Raw genomic sequence first — 21,362 nt, forward strand, 5'->3', positions numbered from 1 at the left:
CTCTGAAAAATTTTGACGATTCCTAATAATATTGAAACGAGTGCTGAAATCAATATTTTGAGCCACAACTTTTCGAAAATGACTGGAATATTGACATATCTACAGGTCCTATAGAAACAAACATATTTCATTTGGCCATGGAGATCGGACGTATCTCGCAAGACGATTCAGTAATTGTGAAACGAAGCTCTGCACCCATTTTGTACAGTCGACTGAGATACTTTTGTTTGAAATTTCTCGTCGGAATACATCCGTTCTAGACGACTCCCCGAAATACATCGAAATTAAAATCGAATTAATTCGTTGAAGATTTGTCTGAATTGTAGAAATTTACTGTTTAAAAATATCTTTTTGATATTCAATATGATTCAGATTCCCTGCTCAAATAAAATTTTAAAAATACAAAAAATACAATATTTGTATGAGAGGATTCCATTTATTTTCATACAGACAATTGCCCCTACAATAGCCCTCTGGACAGATTGTTCATGCATTACCACAGTGTGCACATATTTCCATCAGAGTACTTATGCATTTTATTCAGAGAAATGTGAAACATTAGTGAAGGCTTTTAGATAGTGTATATGTAAAGTCAATGGTTTATCAATTTTGCATATGCAATAAGCTTCATATGTTTTATTTAAAATTTAAAGCAAATTTCCGGACCGATATAAATTCGCAGATATTAAGTTCAATATTAACACGACACACAAATTAACGTATGATGCTCGTGACGCACGTACGATCTAAATTCTTTTTTTTCCATCATCAGGTCTTCCTTCCGGGCAAGTGTTTGGAATTGACACATTGATATTCATCGAGGTTCATCACGGATTGTCGTACCTTCTAATCAGGACAGCATTATCAGTTATGGTTAGTTACAAAGTGAAGAACGAAAATGAGTACGTGAGCAAATTACCGTTCGTCTGCCCATCCTGCAGTCATATATGCCACTTGCCGTGATTAGCTTTACGACGAATAGAACTTAGATAAATTTAAATTCCACAACTGGCCCCGAAAAAATACACGTAATCATATTCATATCGGTGATATTATTCAATGTCAGTGATATTTATAATAAATATGGTTTATCACTAACGTATTGATATTAATTTATAACCGTTTCGTGGCCAAAAATCAAATTGACCGTAAAACATTTTATAATCTGACAAGACGCCGAAATACTTGCATGTTTTTTCTTTCGTATTTTACTGCGTAACGACTTATTTGTACCTAATTTCCATTTAAAAATGACCGGAAAAAAAATTGGCATCAGTTAATCCAAGTCACGGACTGAAGCCTGAAGTACTTTTAGGATCGAAGTAATCTGACGGCATACACACTCAATTGTACAGTTATTATTTATAAACACATTTTATTTATTCATATATATATAATTAATAAATGGTGATATACAATATAATGACAATGAAATGCGTAGCGCCGATCATAGAACGAGCAGTCATAATGTAATAATTATGAATAATATTAATTCTTACATTATCCTTACTTACTTGGGTTTGTCTATCTAACGCGTTTACAGTGTTATGTGTTGTTTTCTTTAAATTTAAATTTTTTCTATCTTATTTTAATCAATCGTAATAATAATAATATAATAATAATAATAATAATAATCTACTTAATTACAATTCATTTTGTCTTCATTGTTATATTCGTGATGTGTCATGCGCGCGACACTTAGGGAAATAGCGTCACTTTGATGTTCGAGGATAAATTAAATATCTATAAAGTCAATCTTTTACTGTATGAAAGACATTCGATAAACTTGTATCTTATTTTGATGTTACAAAGTTTAAAACTATAATATATTTCAGCCTACGTACCGCGCACAAATTTTATTCACATAACGTTGACGTGTATCTTGTTAATTTACGTCAAAGTTGATGTATAAATACATACATATATATATATTTATAGTTATATATGCGTGTCTATATACGTGATTTTAAAAACGATTATATATCTATTACATATTACAAATGGCGTTCATCTTTTACTTATGTATTCCGGGTGTCTTCACTTACATATTTTTTTTTTTGTTCCATTTATTTATGTATATATACACATAACTATGTGTATTATATATATATACACATAAATTGTTGACGAATAGTCACATTGAGTCAATGCTTGTCTGGTTTATTCATAAAAAACGTAAAAAAATCTACTGGTACTGATGGGAATGAGCTGTGACGAATGAAAAATGTTTCAGCCCGGTGTACAATGAAAACGATTCGAATAATAGAGTGGACAAAGAAAATGGAAAAATAATATATTGATGTATGACATGAATTTAATTTTATTAATATATTTATTCGCGTCTTGTTAGAGATCTCACGCCATTTTTTTTTTTTGTCTTCCTGCGTTCAAAGTATACCAGGCTTTGGTTTATTCTAGTCCACTAACTATACTAACAACTTGAAATTTTTTTATAGTAAAATTTTAACAAATGTTTTTCTCTAGCGCCGATTTTGTTTTTAATTAAAAATTTTTTTTTTCAAATACTCGAACGTGTCCAAATTTTTCATTTTGTATCCGTCGTTGAGTTGAATCTAGTGGACTAATGAGGCTATTCTTTAAGGTTTAATGGAGTTTCTTAGCTGTAACTTTCGTTCAGAGCAACTTCATATTTACAATAATATTCATTCTCTCATATCTTTCGACAATAAAATTACACTTAAAAACTTACGCCCCATCACACATAATTGATGCAATAGAACAAATTGTAACTTGGAAATTTCTTTTATACCTCGCATTTGATGCATGATTAAGGAATATGTTATTCTTTGTGTTTTCGTTTCGAATAACAAAAAGAAATGGACCAGATGACGGTTACTCTGATGGTCGGAAATTATGTATCGACATCGTGCTTGTAGTGGGAATCTCACTTTCAACCTTGTTTCATTATTGCGGTTTAATCTGACAATGAGTAGTCTTGTATATTGTTGAAACGCTATTAAAAATGTCAATACGCTTATGCCTGATTTTCTGCGATCCACTCGTTAACTCATTCGCTTACCTACATGCTTGCAAAATAGCCTCACTAGACGAGAATAAAAGAAGAGGACGGGGATATGGATCGACAAGTCGACAATGATGATTAACGATGATGATGATGACGTGTAAATGACGATGGCCGAAGTAATAATATTGTATACATGGGTTGTGTGTCAGTTTATAAGTAGAGAGCTCTTCTCCTCGATCCTCATTCTCTCTATCTCTCTGTCAGACCATTAAAACGATTTTTCATGTTTACTCCTGCATATTAACGGCAGCAGTTTATTTACCATCCTTTTCTTTGTCCTTATTTTCCTCGACCTCTTTGTCCTTCTCAACGTCTTTTTCTTCCTTGTCAGCCTTTTCCTTGTCTCCCTCTTTCTCTTCCTTTGACTCTTTAGTCTCCTTGGCTTCCTCCTTGCTTTCTTTCTCTTCCTGTTTAACGGGTTTTGGCAAATGCGTATTCAAATCAAGTGTGCTACAGATGTCGTCCCAGTCAGGGAAACAGCGTTCCTTCATACGCGAGCAGTGGCCAACCAAGTTTGCGCAACTCTCCTGCATGTAGTCCCTTAGCGCGTATGGAGTATCCTTTTCGATGTACAGAATCTGGGCCAGATTTGAGAAGGCGACAACATCCAGCTGTGCATAAAGAAGTTACATTTATTTCAATTAGAATCCATTCTGTACAACGAAGTATTGTAATTTAAAGAGCAGAATCAAATTTCAGTTGAGAAGACAAAAGTAAAAAATCAGACAGTTATATAAATGTTCAAATTTTTTTACGACTCAACGATTGTGTGACAAACTCTTATTTTAGCACAAACAAATATTTAAAGCTGTCATCTATTGTGAAAGTAACAAAATATGTAGAATATTTTACCGTAGTTGGTTCATCTCCGAAGAAGAAAGGCTTGTCAGCTAGCATGTCACAGAGTACCTTCAGATCGTCACATCCAAACTGGGCAACTTCTTCAGCGGTGTGAACTCCCATACCTTGAGCCTTGACTTTTCGTGCACACTGAAACAAATCCAACTATAATTCACTACAGATTGCCACAACGCTGCATTTCACATTCTCATTTTCCCAAATTCAATAAGTTGTGTGATGAGAAAAAAAATCTCAAAGTTCTTCAATTGGTATTGCAAAAGAAACTTTGCAAGAAATTTTAAAAAAAAAAAAAAAAAAAAAAAAAACGATTGAGGCTATTCTCTATCCTTCTGTTGTTCTTATTTCTTCGTTGATTGAAATAATTCGTACCTTGTTAAACGCTGATCAGCGCAACATTCAAGAAAAATATTAAATAAATATTGAACACATCATATTCCGAGGTTGGATATTCACGCTCGGTTAACATCTAGTTTAGAATAAAACGAAGCCATAAAACCATAGTATAAAAAATGAAAAAATTTCAGATACTAATTCACGTAGATGAATATTTGAAGTTTCTACTTTACACTATCCATCTGCAATATTCACGAACAATTATCTGATTTTCAGGCATTATTCAATAGTTTAATTTGAAAAAAACACAAGGAATTACACATTAAGAGATTCTCCCACATAGTCAGGTGTATTAGCTCCAATGGATTAATGATCTACGGTAATAATACCAACAAATTATTAGCACAACGATATGTAACAAGTGATGAGAAATGTTACTCAATTCTTATCTATAGTTATATTACACATTGCTTGGTGTCAGTTTATAATTATACTATAATTCATTTACAATTATGATAACACACAAGTAACCCAATATTATAACTAACAGCTCATGCTACACCAAACGGTAAGAGAGATAAGAACCGAAACTCACCTTACGACTGAATGTGAATTTGAAGAAGAAGTTTAGTATTGCATTTGGAATGCGAGTGCCAAATGCGTGCTGCAGGTTCACTTTGAATCCTTTGAGTAACAGGTCTGGATTTTTGGTACGCCACCACCAAACGACCCAAACAAGGTGGTTTTCGATCATAGATATCATCGCATGAGAGATATTCCGCTGCTCTGCGGTGAGGCCTGCGTCCAAGTCTTTTCCATACTTCTGGCCTAATTCCCGAAGGATTATTGCACTGTCAGCAATTTCTTCGCCATTCAGCTCAACGAATGGAAGTTGTCCCTTCTTGGAACGGAACTTCAGCTTGTGGTCAACGTTCTGAAAAAAGAAATGAAAAAATATGATAAGAGACTCGCTCGAAATCGATTTTTGGAATTCAATGCTAGACAATATTGTAAATTTTCTTCTATCAACATGGTTCGTAAAACTGTGCGAAAAATATTACCATTTCTCATGAAATCATATCTTTAAACTCCAAGCGCCGTTAGTTGTGTAAATGATGTTAGCATTAGAAAAAAAAAAGAAAAAAAAAACAACTCCGACGTTTGGAAAACAACAGAAAAAATTCAGGAAATTTCGAAGATGAAATAACAGAGTTTTGCACCGAAAATGGTGTTAAATTTCTCGAAAATTTAGTTTACCATTAAATAACGAACGAGCATGTTATTGATTATTTATGAAAAATGTCTGAGACATCTTTGACGAATAAAATGGTTATTGTAAGATTTCGAATTTTCAAGAAGTCCAAGTTATGTTAACGTAACGGAAAATTGCAATTAGCAGTCAATATTTTGCAACTTTAGATTGACTTTACAGCAATTACCTTTGCAAAATATGAGTATAGTTTTCTTCATTATTATTTACTGCATTCCAAACAATCCTGTTTCGAAATAAGGATTTTTCATAGAAATGTATAATTGCAGTTGCACCAACGTTATCAAGTTTAATCTTCTAAGAATGTCATGTACTCAGTCGTTATAGGCCGAGTAAAATGTCACTCATGTTGCCTATCATCAGACCCATCCCTAACGTAAAAACGCGACAGAAAGTGGAATTCTATATGCGATGCGGAACGAAAATATCAAAAAAAAAAAAAAAATTTCATTTCATGCAAGAATGACGCGAGAAAATGTATTTTCGCTATTAGTGATAATTCATTTACAGGAATTCATGCCCTGGCATCTATTATTGCGTAAAGAAAAATCAAAAATATCAATGGTTGAAATTTTTTCGCATTAACGATGCGCAGGCATCGTCACATAACAGTTAAATTAACGACATTCCACGCGATCCGTGAAGTATGACTACAGCGCATACCTCAATTTTCAGGAATTTAGAAAATCATGCTTTGTTGATTTATGAAAATATTTCAGAGAAAATGCATAAAATCATCTGTGTGAAACTCTGAGTTATCTAATCATCGAAACCTGCGGTACAATGTAACGTTTTCTCTCAAGTGTTCGAAAACTCAATAGTCTATCAACGAAGTTTGGTCGGAGATCATTTTGAAGTTAGTAACGTTATCGCAACAATTCATGCTAAGGAAAAACCGTTATTTCGCAATATTGAAACTATCCAAAAATTCAGTAAACTGTAATAAACAACAACAAAAAAAAGGAAAAATACTAATATTTAGCAATCCTAGTTACTTCAAAATCATTGTAAAAATTAAGAAAATAGTGATTTCAATTTTTCGTTACTATAAAGTTACGAACTTCAACCTGGTGGTCAGAGACAACTTTCCGTCAAATGGACAGATAAAATCCTTACAATCGCTGCTAGTAATAAATTGACGTAAAAAAAAGAATCTAAAAAATCTTGAATCAAGGAATAGTCATTTCAGAACAAGCCGGAAGGATATTGTACAGCGAAACGAAAGAAGCGAGACGAGAGGGAGTCGGAATATGATAAATTAAATAATAATCTCCACCACTGCGGCTTGGATTTTCTCTCTTGCGCGGGTGGATATCTGAGTGGGGCGAGAAACGTCGCCCTGGAGGTGAAGGGGTGAAAGAGGGACGAAGAGAGGCGGAGAAAGGCCGATGAACTCGCGTAGCAAGCAGCAGCAGCAGCAGCAGCAGCAACAGCAGCAGCAGCTTCCGTCGCTTGGCAACACCGCCGACGTCGCCGACGCTCGTATTGATCGCTCGACGCTCTCAGCTTTCGCCCGAGCTCCCAGTCCTATCCATCCACAAGCCACAGGGACGCCCTGAGAGCTCGAAAGGGGTTTGACCGACTGTAACGGAGCAAACTGTGTGGTTGTAGTACCTGCGGTGTGGTACAGGAGCTATAACGCGCACACACCGATGCATGTGCGGTGTGTGAAGACGGTCAGAAACGGATTCGGTAAAGTGTTTCGCCAATGAAAACGAACGAGAGTTGGACTTCTTGACGTTGGGAAAAACCATCGAGTTACTTTTTTGGAGGGTAAAATATTTTCACATCGCATTGGATGTGTTGTTTGGGAATGAATGGTCATCTCGTCGTCCAAAGTTATGGGAAGAGAGGAAAAACGGTTGGAAAAATTTCAAGAAAATAATGTTATTTGGGCCAATGATGATGATGAAGTCATCATGATAAGCAAATTTCAATAACTGCACAAGCTTACATATCAATAATTGGAGAAAACTTTTTATAATTGGAACGTTTAAAATTATTAGACACTTCTGTTTCTATTTTTATTATTAATTATTTTTTTTCAAATTATTTTGTTCACCACAGAATCGTCGGAAAGAAAAGAAATAGTTTTCCTCGGTCTAGTTGAAAATGGATTTTTGTAAGTACAGTACATCATTTGTGGGTATCTGGTCAGCTAGCAAAATGATTCAAAAAACACTAGAATCGGATCAAAACGACCAGAGAGTGAGTGTACGACTTTTAATGTTCTATGAATATAAAATATTTTCTCAAATTGTCAAATTTTGGCTTTCGTTATTCGAATTTGCTCAAAATCGTGTTGTTTTCTTCATGTTTGTTATATCATTCCCGCAAATACACGTTCATTGCCATGTTAGCATAAAAGATTGTGCCATAAGAGAGATGGATCAAAATTCAAAACTTTTGTATCGTTCTCTAAATTTTTTGTAAAGTTACGAACATTTCACCAGTAACCAAACGGATGCGAAGGTCAGAATTAAACACAGTATTTCATTAAACCAAAAATTTTTATATTAATACAGTCGAATAAACATAATAACGATTTCTACCTATACACAGTAGGTACCTAAATTTTCTCTCAGGTATACCTACGTGTTAAAAATGCAGCAGTAACCGATGACTATGTAATCGAAAAACCCGCTAAGCGTTGAATGTTGAATAGTCAGGGTAAACAAACAAAAGAAGAAAAAAGGGCACCGAAGTTTTTTTGTCGGGACAGAAGAAAACAATGTCTACCCTACCACATCGGTGTTGTTTACAAGAATGCCAAACATACCAGAGCGAAGAAAAATCATCACAATATCACGAAACGAAGGAACGATGGAATTGACGGATTTGAAACTCATTTCTTTGAGGTCTCGTGAAGCGAGAGACTTGAAATATGTATGCGAATTAGTAGACTCAGCGTAAACCTCCTCCACTTATACAATTTTTTATATACTAGTTTTCTACTTCTTCGAACATGCCGTTACAGTTCGAATGAATTAGGCTCGTTTGGTAACGAATGAGCAGAGAATATACAACCAAGCAGATTACAAGCAATGGACGGTATCAAATGGAGAAAAAAAAAAGAGAAAGATGAAAGAGAAAAATCTCGGGAGAAAATAGCATTCGTTATACGGTATATATACATAGAAGAGATGCGTCTAATAAAAGCCGGAATTGTGAACCTCTGAGCATGCATGCGAGGCGCTATAGCGCATTTCGAGAGGTCAGCAGCCCATATCCTCTGCTCTAAACTGCTTCTCGTTACAGGCTGGCCCGTATTCGTGCGCCTATATACTAACGATATATCATCAGATGTATGAGATAAATTGATAAAGAAATTTTTCAAATTCAACAGAAAATTCCTGACGTGTCACGGAAAAAATTTATATTTTCAAACTCGTGTCATGACGCATCAGTCCAAGCGGATAAGTTTCCATAATCAGTTAGAAGTTTCGCCAATATTTGTCATTAGGTTAGTGATCAATTCCTTCCTACTTTTTATTATGTCGACCCAACCTGAGACTCCATAAAATGATCAATGATCACACATCAGATTTCAAGTACCTCGATATGATCTCAATTTTTGAAGCGTACTTCCGAAAAATCACTTTTCAAACAAGGAACGTGCCGAAAAAATTTGATACAGTCCATGCAAAACACTTGGGCGTACATCAGGTTTAAAAGCAAAGAATTTTACCTTTCTAGATCACCGCTAGTTTCAATAGAAATTTCTTTTTAAAGATATGTGTACGAGACAGTGACTTCCGTAAGTTGACAAGGTGACGAAAAAGGAATTCGATTCATTATACTTATTCCTGTACGTCATTAATCGCGAACCTCTCATGGCGAGTAAAGCTGTCAGCCGTCCTTCCGACGGTGAGCTTGGCATATCTAGCAGTCAGTCGGGACAATTCGTGCAAGTACTTCACGTACGGAGAACCAGTTAAGGGAGGCGATTTGTCTGGCGTAATAACAGTTTAGAGTAACTCGAGTTGTTTGTAGCTCCTGCATGCACGCGGTCCAGAGTCTAGAGCCACGGCCGCCATGATGAAGTGGACACTTGGGTTAGGTATACATACTGTCATTATACACATATTATGCTCCGCAAGTTATGTGTTGTACATACACACACCTGAGTCCAATGGGACCCATTGACCCATGGCAGTATATGGACTGAAGATTGACATCAATTCCATATTATTGTGTAAGGTAGAAGGTAATGGGGTAAAAGGCACATGTACATACAGCTTTCAGCAACGACAAAACTAGGGAAATTTCTATTTTAAATGAGCCCTACACGCGTGTACATATAAGTATATTCCTGTGGTGGGTATATTATTAAAACTGACGCCATTGCGACGAAGCGCGTTGTCTAGGGGTAGTTTCAACCCTCCTCGTCTATACATCATGTACAGCGTTGGGTTTCAGGTGAGTCACCTCGTCTGTCCACGCGTGACACACATATTCCGTAAGCCATAGGGGTTCGAGTGTGCGTGCAGCAATTCATATGAGAATGGAATGGAATGGAATGGAATGGATGGCTTGGAGCTGTAAATGTTTGAATATGTTCGATTACGCGATCGATGAGACGGAAATATGAGATCCAACTGCAGGACTTAAAGCAGACACCTAGCTTCACGTGACTAATGCAGCCTACATGGAGCAGCAACCAACCGCGAACACCCGGTACAGTCAGATCGGAAATTTAAACACTTTTCGACCCTTTAGAGACTCGCTCGAGAGACGAGCTGCTGTACTCTGTGGCATGAAGCTCCACGATCGACGTTTAAAAGGGATCGTTGGAAGGGTCATTATTATTGTACCGTGTAATTTCGTATATATTGTGTGTCGAGGGAAATGTTTTATGTATCTTGGTACTGCCCCACTACTACTACAGTCACTATTAAAGTCGAGTAGAGATCCGAGTAAATTTCACACAAGGGCTTCTGAAAAGTGGTTTATATATCGGTTACACGGATGTGAATGACTGACTGAGTACATCGCACGTCATTTCCGGCCATAAGCTTCAACAATTCAACTAATTACGTTTGACGGATGTATGAGTGAATTGATCCTCCTCTCTTCCTCTAATTTCAACGGAGGTTAAAAATACTGAAAAATTAAACACAACGTGAGGTTTCATGGATCTAATATAATCAACTTTGTTAGCTTGCTGAATTCGTTTGAAAATTGACATCTTTTTCTTTGTTTCCGTCCATTCTTCGGAAAAACTTTGGGTTTATGGTGGCGTTCAATATCTGAGTACGATACCTACCGATAACAACGCGTATACAGTCTTGGTGACGGAAAAGTGTTTTGTACTTCAAAAAGCTAAACACAACCGAACTTTTCTTTATTAGTAAAGTTCGATATCAAAGAAGATTTGTATTCTCTCACTGTTTAAGAAAATAACCGACATAATTCCGAAGAATAATTATAAAAATGAGGTCTGCACTTTGATTCGATCTAGCGGTACAATTTCATTCAACACCGATGGTTTCCGAATTCTCTACTCATTGGGTCTGATTGGACGATGAATTCACACAGCTCGAAATCATCACTCTCCTGCAGATTCGAGGTGCCGCAATCTGTTCCCACCTTCAGGGGTTGACCACTGATTACATCGTTCAATAAGCTCTGGTGATCGGATCACCGGCTACTGAAAATAAGAGCATATTGCAGCGCCCGAAACGAGCAGAGGTAACTGTAAGGCATGAACCTTCATTCAACCTGCCTCAAAAAGATACGAGAAAAACGGTCACCTTACCTTTCTTCTCCTTCTCCTGCTCTAGAATGATGTTCTAAAATTCAATTTTCAGGGTAACCTGCAGGCATCAGTTTTTCGAAATGACGTGACTTCCAGTTATCGGTGAAAGTCAGATTAACCAATTGGATTGAGGAAATATAATCCCAATCGAAGGATTTTATTGATTAAGTACTATAACTTGCTCACCACGTGCAATAGTTGAAATCTAATGTAGAATCGCCTGCAGTAGTCGCCTCTATCCAAGGGACTTTTTCAAAGTCCAACGCTCCCTTTCTATTAACTCCCTACTGGAGTGGACTGTTCAGCGTCTATAAGGGCATCGCAACTGGTTCGTCACATCTGCGTCACACATGGCCTCGGCTGCGTCGAAGAGGAATCTTAATTTTACGGGTTTTCAGTTTTTACACGGTTGCGTGCGTTGCTCGTTGGGCTGTTTTTTCTTTCCCTTTCTCTTCTTCGTTTTTCTTTCTTCCTTTAGCCGTAGCCAAGGTAGAGTAATAATTTGAACCAAATTTGATTTGAACCAGACTTCGGTTAAGATTCCTCATCAGTTACCGTACGAATGAAAAAGAACATAAAAAAAAAAAAAACAAACAAAACAAGAACCGGCGCTGCAGGAAACATTTCCAAGAGTTTGAAGTAGATAAATTGTATAAGCTGTAAAAGAGGGAGAAAAAACCCTGTCAATCATCGAACATAGTGAACCCTTTATTTTTCGGATAACGACTCGCCTTGGGTACTATAACCGGTTGATAAGAGATACTTGAATCTGAGAGGAGCGAACACGATAACTTCATTTTTAATTTATTTACCATTCTCGAAGCCAAAGTTAAAAATAGCCTCTCTATGGATATAACGGCGGAGCCCCGTGCATGGTGTAGTCCTACACGGTAGTATGTAATGATAGGAATAATGTAGGTATGCACTTCACATACCAGAGCATGTTAGCTTAGGTTCAAAATTCAATATACAAATATGGGTCGGTACTGTCTCTCTTCTTGATGAGGTAGTAAAACACGGCTTTCTCGATCAGGTCTGTAACCATTATGGGTATGCTCAATCGATGATTCTAACACCTGAATATCATTGACTTGACCACGTCTACTTCAATGAAAAACCAAACATTCAAAATATCTGTGAAAATGAAAATTCTTTACTGATATCCGTATCTTAACCGATGTGCACAAATACGTTCGGAGAATCAAGTCTCTGTTACTTTCATCATGGCAACATGACCGTGTTACTCATCGTCACAGCTCGTGGTATCCGAGAGCTTCACCCATTCCATTCCCTTCACATGCATATCATTTTCTCCATGCAGTACAAGCCTCGGCAATGTTATTCTTCGACTCTAATTACATCTTCCGACGAAATGCATGGCAAAATTAAGACGGTTACACCCGAATACTGACAGCACTGTAACTGCATGGTTAATGGTTATACTTGAAAATCGTTCCGTTAATACTTCTTTTGCACTCTGCTAAAATATTTTTCCGATTATTGGATCATCGGAGCCGTTTTATTGGTAATTCATTCGTTTTACAGCCTCTGCAGAGTGCAACGCACATCAAACTCCTAGCTAGACAAACGACAAACTGTAGGTTGATTGTGAGTCAACCGATCCTACGCCTTATCGCTTTGCCTAACCGTAAAATTTTATGTGTTTACTATCCTCGAGAGCCATTTTTGTCCATCGTATAGCTGAACCCCGTGATATTATATCCTGAAGGTGATTATATGACGAGGTTTGTGAGCTTAAGACTTAAATGCGGATAGTCAAGATACAAGGGCAGACGGTTTAACGTTCCCAACGAAGAAACGATATAAGAAATTAAACAAACCTCATGAGATGTACAATCTGCTCTGACTTTGCAAGCTGTTCTTCATATCGTGAAATCGTATACATGACTGTTTGTAGTTCTTGGATGAATTGAGTATATACTAATATTAACAAGCGGGATTCGTTTACGTAAAAGCAAACGGTTTCACTTCATTCGCAATATCTGGCAGAACATAATTTTCATCAACTCGGAATGCCAGACCACGACTTTGGAATGTATTTATACGTCTGATCCGCGTTATATCTTCCATGTAGAAATATTTATGTGCCTACGTGCATACCTGCAGGTAGGTAAGTACGTGTCCAATACATGCTTTACAGGATGGAATGTTTTGGCGTTTGCAATCTGTTGAGGCTAGACCACTTTACGTTATCCTGATGATCTATGGTGATATCCGTTCTTTTTGTGGATAAGGCGTGTTTAGTGACATTCCGAGGATACGACGTTAACAGGAAATTCAATTTCGTAGGATTTCGTATTAAGATAAAAATTTACTGTAATCCTGAGTAGTACGCATACCTTTCGGAGTAGGTACTTAGCTGTCCGATGACTTCTTCATGGTTTCCTTAACGTGACTGATACGTTAGGCACGTTGCAAAGAATATCATGTAACGCTCACATTCTAATTAAATTTACTTATACGCTCCATACTATTTTCAACACAGGCCAAAAGTTTCAGGATGAAAAGTAAAACGAATTGCCTAAGTGCAGGCGGATACGTCGCTAAGTGTATCCACACTTTTCTATGTGTGGTTTGAATCATCGAGTTAAATATCCTAAAAACTCTGACTTTCGAAGCTTTGCACTTTTGACATTTTGTGACTTCGGATTTTGGAACATTCTGCTTAAACGTTAAATTTTAAACCCCACTCATCATCAACGCGTAGACCTCGACTTGTTCAAGGATTGGTAGTTGTCCTAGCTAGTCGAAAAGGAATATAAATGAAGAAAACGGCTGTGCTGCTGCTGCTTCAAAGTTTACTTTCTTAGTACCTAAATAAACCAACAATGAAGTAGTTTTTCATCATTCCAAGTTATTTCTGGCTCAGCAGCGTTTCGAACACACTGCACATCGTACATATCCCAGAAGAACACCACGTGATTAGTTAATCAAAATGATCAATACGTTATAAAACACTGCAACTATAAATATACTCTGCTTTTCTTTCCAGCCAGAGTATACGAATACCTTAATTCTGCTTACATCCTTTAAGTACGAAATTTTACAACTTCATCGTAAACCATTCAAAGTAAGTTTGAATCGCTTCTGGACCGTAACGTCGTGAAGTTGATCAATCTAACCAGATGTAGTAGTTTTTATAAGTTAGAAGGTGAACGTCTACTGTCATAAGTTGGTGCCTACATGCCAACGCGTTCTTAAATTACACCGCGACGAAAGTAATGGCTTGCGATAATAAGTAACCATAACTGTGATGCTCGTATAGGTGTGTGAATTGAAGCGATCTGGCAAGGGGACCACTACAAGGGGACGAATGAGGTGTCCAACAATAGTGCAGCCAGTCGTAACCGAGTATAACACAACCGTGCGTGAATTACAACCAACAACGTTAGCGCTTATTCGATGGTTAAGGAAGCACGCAGCAGCCGTTAGCGCTCATTAACAGGACGATTAGCAGCCGGCTCGCTTTGTTCCTCCATATGCGTATTGCACATGTAACAAAAAAAAAAGTTATGAAAAAAAATCCCGCCCATGGTTGACGCCTGTGTGTAGATTCTTTGGAATACGTGTTTAATGCACAAGTCAAGTGACGAGAGAAACTCTGCGGAAGAAAATGGAATGATACAAATGACACGATGATCGTCGTCGTTTCCAGAAAATTTGTGAAGAGAGACTTTCTTCCAATCTCCAGATAACGATGTTAAATCATAATCCAATAATCGAGAGTATAATTCAGTAATCAATCATTAGTCATACCAAATAGTTAGACACTCAGATGGTGGAATGATACAAATATCACGATGATCGTCGTCGTTTCCAGAAAATTTGTAAAGAAAGACTTTCTCCCAATCTCCAGCTAATGATGTTATTAACTCATAATCCAATAATCGAGAGTATAATTCAGTAAGCAATCATTAATTATACCAAATAGTTAGACACTCACATCTATCTATCTATACGCGTATCCGTATAGGAATACCGATGTTTATTCCATGTTATATAATACAAGGCAAACTTCCTTGCAGGCTTGATTTTCCTTTCTTTATTTTTCGCCACGTATTACGCATTTATGTAGTAGTGTAACAGCGAGTAGATAAGGATGCCTGCGTTCATTCAAAGTTCGTGAGTTGCGGTCTCGGCTCGTACTTGACTTGAATCTTTCAGTACCGATCTCGACGCGACGTTCCGGAATTTGCTCGCCCCCCAAAGACTTGTTCGTTTTCAGGTCACTAGAGCCACAAGCAAGACGTTGGAATGTGGCACTTCCGCTCATGCCCAAAGCCGTGGCTGGAGGATGTTTTGTTTGCAAATCAACGTGCGCATGCACTTGCGACAGTTCCTAGTATAGCACCGGCACGTCCTCAGACTGCAGGACAGGTGAGATGCCCTTTGTTGAACGGATACGCGTGTGTGTGTGTGTGAGTACGTGCGATGCATATACGCACTACATTTGCATATCGAGATGCACATTATACCCCTTACAAAGTAGTTCGTATAATGAAACCAGTTATCGTACTGCGATAAAGAAGACGACTTGTAGGTGTGTGATGTATGTGGATATTAGGGTGGCGCAAAAAAACCGACTGTTTTTTTTTTTTTTTTTGAGTCTCGTGTGACAAAATGTTAGTTTTTGATGTTTTAAGAGCCCACTCCAAAGGAGAGTTAAAAAAATAAATTTTAAGAGGTCGCTCCACACTTTTTAAAACGTCAGAAATCGTCAAAAATCGATTTTTTTTAAAAAAAATTTTTCTCGTTACGGTATGATTTAATAGACAAAAAAAAAATGAGTTCCCGAAAGTTTCAGTTCAAAATTTGAATTTTGAAAGGTCGCTCATAATTTTTTTTCAATTTTTTCGTGCATTTCTTTAGATCTTTTTGAACGACCTTTTAATAATATTCATATTAAAATTTCAGAAATTTTTTTTCTTTAATTTAGTAAGAAAGAATCGATAACAATACACCACGACATGAATTAAAAATCACAAACAAAATACTGAAAATATAATTTTTTTAATTTAATTTTTTGACGATTTTTGAGATTTTAAAAAATTTGGAGCGACCTCTTGAAATTTTTTGTTTCGAGCTGTCCTTTGGAGTGGACTCTTAAAACATCAAAAACTAACATTTTCTCACACGAGACTGAAAAAAAAAAAAAAATAGTCATTTTTTTTTTGCGCTACCCTAGTGGATATGGATTTGCTCTTTTTCTACTTGACACTAGAGTTCAGTAGTGCTTTAAAGACCCTTGTGTTATACGTGAATACCATTGTGGTTTTACTTGATGAATGAATGATGATTAATAAGATTATTTTTCTACGAGTAAACGAAATATGATCCAATTTTGTCTTGAGTATATTGTGAGAGTAAGGAAAGAATTTCGGTGTAAAGAAACCATGCGATGAGTATCAAGAGCATCAACTGATCGTCAAAACTATCTTGTACCGCCCGCATAGTGAGATGAATGGATCTAATTTCATTCAAAGAACCCGTCTAACTTTTCATACGGGAGTAATTCTCTGAGAGGCGAGAAAGTGTGTCGAAGTTAGCGTTGTGATGAAAAAAATCACGTTCCCTTTGGCATTTCAAATCGTTGGATGTCATGGTGACGATATGACACGGGAAGCCAGTTTTGAGGAAAAGCTTCTATATAATGTCAAATTGAAAAAAAAACATCAACTTTTCATGAAAATGAGTTGCACTTACAACGATTATAACGTAAATTCATCTCAAACGAATTGTTGTGCAACTTTTGGGTGAAAAAAAAAAAATAAATATATTATTTGAAATTGATGCTTCAGTTTCAATATTTTGTCGATTGTAACACAATTAGAATACAACGAAAAGCAGTTTCCTGAAAGAAACAAATCTTTGTAATCGTATTTAATACTTTATATTCCTTTTTATTCATGGAATCCTTCCCAAAATTCGGGAAATGATGAGATTTATCAATAAGATTGTATTTGTAATGATATTAATTGTAAGAGAACTTTTAAAAATTGAGGTTTAAGCGGATTTTTACTCGCTTTGAGGTTATGGCGCGCTACTATTCGTGATGCTCGTAACAGTTGATGGCGCTAGTTCCGTACCGTGTCACGTGATCTGTGAAATTCCCCGTATTACATGACGAATGCAAAACAACTTTCCATATATCATTTATTAATAATAAATTTTCGTTTCCAGATTATACTGACTACGTTAAACTCAAGAGTATATAAGTGTACGTGGAGAATTGCATGCGTTTCTGATTTCGTTTAGAAATAAAAAAAAAAAAAAAAATTTCGCAATTGTCTCAACTCTGAAACAACACCCTAAATTTTTATCAAATATTTCGTTCAACTGTTCAATTATTAATATATACTTAAAAGTGATTTTTAAAAGGAAATTTTCAAAATAATTCACCAGTCGAATAAAAAATGCAAATAAATTCAGGCTACTGTTGAAGACTTGGGAAAAATGCAGAAAATTTTTTGAAGAAAATAAAGAAAAAAAAATCGTGAGGATCATTCGTTGGTTGAGTTCGCATGTGGAAATCTCCTATATATACATAACAAAATATATCCCGTCGCGTCGCGTGAATTTCGTTGGGGGATGAGAATTTCTAATCCACATATAGATACACACATAACGCCTCCTGCCGCTTTGGCGGCGCTCTTTCTTCAGCCTGAAAGCCTACATATGCGAGACCATTGACCCTCGTAGCGTCGCATCGCGTCGCGACGCTTCGCCTGGTAATTCTAACGACGACAAATTTTTCTTCCCAGAATGGAATGTAAAATCCGCTTCTCTTTTCCCCTTTCCTTACCACGATAATTTAAACATCTTCTGGAGCGTCGTGGAGTCAAGAGTGTTACAATCGTTAATCCCCGGTAAGACGACAAGAGGTCTCTAATAAGGGGAAAGAGAAAGAGAAAGAGAAAGAGAAATAGAAGGAGGTGCAGACCCAATTGAAAGATTAATTAATTAAACTATACAATGAGAGAGTAAATTGGTGGTAATGCGACGGTATGCAGCCTGAATCCTCTCTTCCTATCAGCAGGGAGAGTAACTTCGGCTTAACTTGAGCTTGAAGCTTCATGAGTCATAAAATGTGTAGGCGTTCGAATGTGTCTCAACTGATAGCAAATTCTATGTATATTAGACTGTATCATAAAAATTGACTTTTTTTTTTTTTTTAATGGTATACTGAAAATATTGTTCAAGATGACGAAAAAGAAATACCATAAAAATTTCAGATTTTAATATTGATATTTAGAGGTGCCTCATCGCGATTTTCTACTTTCCATAAGAATAACATGGCAAAAATGGTTCTTGCTCCTTGCGATTTTTATAACTAGATAACGAAGCGTCGTACAGAAAATTCATAAACATGTTTTTGTAGGAAATTGGACGTTCTACAAAAAAGGTCTCTTGTCATTTTACGATAAATCTACTCCTTCAAAAGTTATTTGAGGTCAAACATCAGCAAAGGACTATGTATATATATATATATACATGATTCCTAGCTTTTTTAAAAAAAATAAATTCTGCAACATTTCGAGGTTTCTAAACGAAAAATAAATTTAAAACACGATGATAAAGGACACTGATTCAAAGATAATATATATTATAATAATTAATTCATATTTGTGCATGCTGCAGTGTAAGATTTATAAAATAACTTGCTCGCCTTTATGTCACACGATATTATTATCTATATTACGCAGGAATGCTTTCGAAGCTAGAATCGCCGCCGACAGACATAACAACGTGAATCATAAGCGGTATATACATATATTCAACTCGAGTGAATAGAAAAGCGGTGCTTTTGAACTGTAGAAAATCTAATATACTCATATCTCCGAGCGAGATCTTCATCACAGAGAATTTTTCCGTTTTTCATCTCTCTCTCTCTCTGTATTGATATCTATACAGTATACATAAATATACAGTAAAAATCAATTTTGTTTTTTGTAAATCTCAATTTTCCCAAATCCTTCTAAATTCAGTCTAAAATTAAAAATGCCCAAAACCATTGAACTGTAGAAATATCGAAAGTCGATTAATTATCTAACAATAAGATAAAAAAAAATCGTTACGAAATTCCATCAAGTCGTTTACAACACCGAACAAGAGCTGACGGGTGATCTCGAATCCACGTAATACATATATTTCCGCCATTAGATTATGTTTTCCGTTAATGACAATAATAATAATAATAATAATAATAATAATAATAATAATAATAACAATAACTACGATAAGAAAACGGAAAAAATCCCCGAACTTTATCACATCGTCGAAATCGAATATCCTTTCATCCCCGCGTATCTCGGGTTTGGATTTTCAATGCCTTTGGGGACATTCTTCGATAAATGATCGGCCAACTTATACATATATGTATATACACGTCAATCATTGATCTCTGATGGTCCGTCTGCATAGGGGATAAGCAGCTAGTCACACCCTGAGGCGGCCTTCCTTCCATCCATTCTGTGTAGCATTGACCCCAGCGATTGAACTGACAATGAGCGGGGCCGGATCAATCTCATCGTCAGACTCCATTCTTGTATAGAATGCAGAGAGAGAGAGAGAGAGAGAGAGAGTTTGAATGCAGTTATCCGAACGATAATTATACACCGACGTGACTCAACCTATATATATATATATGTACACATACATATGTACAAAACATTTACGTTCAGACATATAATAAAACGTTCATGTTCTCAGGCTACGTGGTTTTTACATGAACAGCGAAAAGTCGATCGAATACGCGGTTTTAAAAGTGGAAATCAACATTCACAGGCTACACAATGGGATTGTTGAAAAAAAATTTCTAGCAATTTTCTGTCCTGAGTATAACGTAAGTATATCCTTGAATTTTCAAAGTCAAGATAAAAATTTTCACTTTTTCTTCATTATTATTCGGTGCAATTGAACTACGAGATCGTAGTGGATTTATAGTTCAAGTCATGAACAAGGTAAACGGAATCATTTATAATTTTTTAAATGCGGGTAGAGGTGGGCGAATTTTTTAGCACCACTTTATACCAGTTCTAACTATAATTGATACGATAGTTTTAGATGAATAAGTTCAGGAAATTTGATGGGCAAAAATTAAAACTTTTCATCAATTTTTTTTTTTTTTAAGATTTATTAGTCGGTCATTCAGTATTCTGTTGTATTTATCGAAATAGATATTCATAGCTAATACGAATTTGATGAATACTGAATACCCGACTATTTCGTAAACAAAAAAAAAAAAAAAAAAAAAAAAAAAATTGATGAAAAGTGTCAGTTTTTGACCAATTTCCCTGAATTTATTCGGGTGGAAGGAAAAAACTAGAATTGCTGACTCATCGAAGGACCAGAACATCTCGAATTTTTATAGAGGCAAAAATTTTGTTGATAGAATTTGAAAATGTGGATAATCAAGTATAGAAAATGGAAAAAATATAAAGTCGAAATGAAAGAAAGGCCAAAACATGGAAGAGCAAAATCGAGAATCTGTATAGGATTCTGTATTATCGAGAGGAATTCTGACGATTCTAAAGTTTGCCATTCTACATTCTGGTCTTTTTAATCTTTTTCTTCTCCATACTTCGATTTCTAACATTTTTAAATTCTATGTATTAAATTTTCGCTTTTTTAAAAATTCAATACTGTAGCCCGTCGATTTTTAGATTTTTCTATATTTTTACTTCCATCCAATTTATTCAGTTGGTACGATATTGGAATTTTACGAAGGAAAGGCTAGATGTCGATACTTAGTTTCGAATAGCTTAAAAATCTTTAAACATCCAGTAGATTCGTTCTATTTCAACTAAAAGACTATTTTTATTTTCTACAATATCACTGTAAAATAGATACTCTTATTTTTCCAAATTTTGCTAACTTGTTGATCGGATTGAGCATCCACGAGTTTTGAAAAATTAAATATTTAACAAAGCCAGAATTTTGATAATAATTATTAGTAGCTATACCAGTGAATAGTCATCTCAATAAGTGGATCTCTATCATAGAATGAAATCGAACGAATCTACAAGACTAAAGTTAGTAATATTAACCTAACAAAATATTTCAACAAAGAAGCG

The 21,362-nt window shown here is 36.0% G+C and overlaps 1 protein-coding gene across 1 annotated transcript in view; it reads right to left on the reverse strand.

Moving 5' to 3' along the window:
* Positions 1 to 1,377: 1,377 nt before the first annotated feature.
* The window catches only part of LOC124414133 (failed axon connections), a 31,805-nt gene continuing 11,820 nt past the window's right edge, over positions 1,378 to 21,362 (reverse strand). The window contains exons 2-4 of the mRNA XM_046895077.1: positions 4,836 to 5,174; positions 3,899 to 4,036; positions 1,378 to 3,657 (exon numbers count right to left, since the gene is read on the reverse strand). Coding sequence (XP_046751033.1) covers positions 3,301 to 3,657; positions 3,899 to 4,036; positions 4,836 to 5,174 — 834 coding nt within the window. The 3' untranslated portion in view covers positions 1,378 to 3,300. The remainder of the gene's footprint in view (positions 3,658 to 3,898; positions 4,037 to 4,835; positions 5,175 to 21,362) is intronic.

Source organism: Diprion similis, chromosome 13 (genome assembly GCF_021155765.1).
Source record: "Diprion similis isolate iyDipSimi1 chromosome 13, iyDipSimi1.1, whole genome shotgun sequence".
In the NCBI taxonomy this organism is placed as follows: domain Eukaryota; kingdom Metazoa; phylum Arthropoda; class Insecta; order Hymenoptera; family Diprionidae; genus Diprion; species Diprion similis.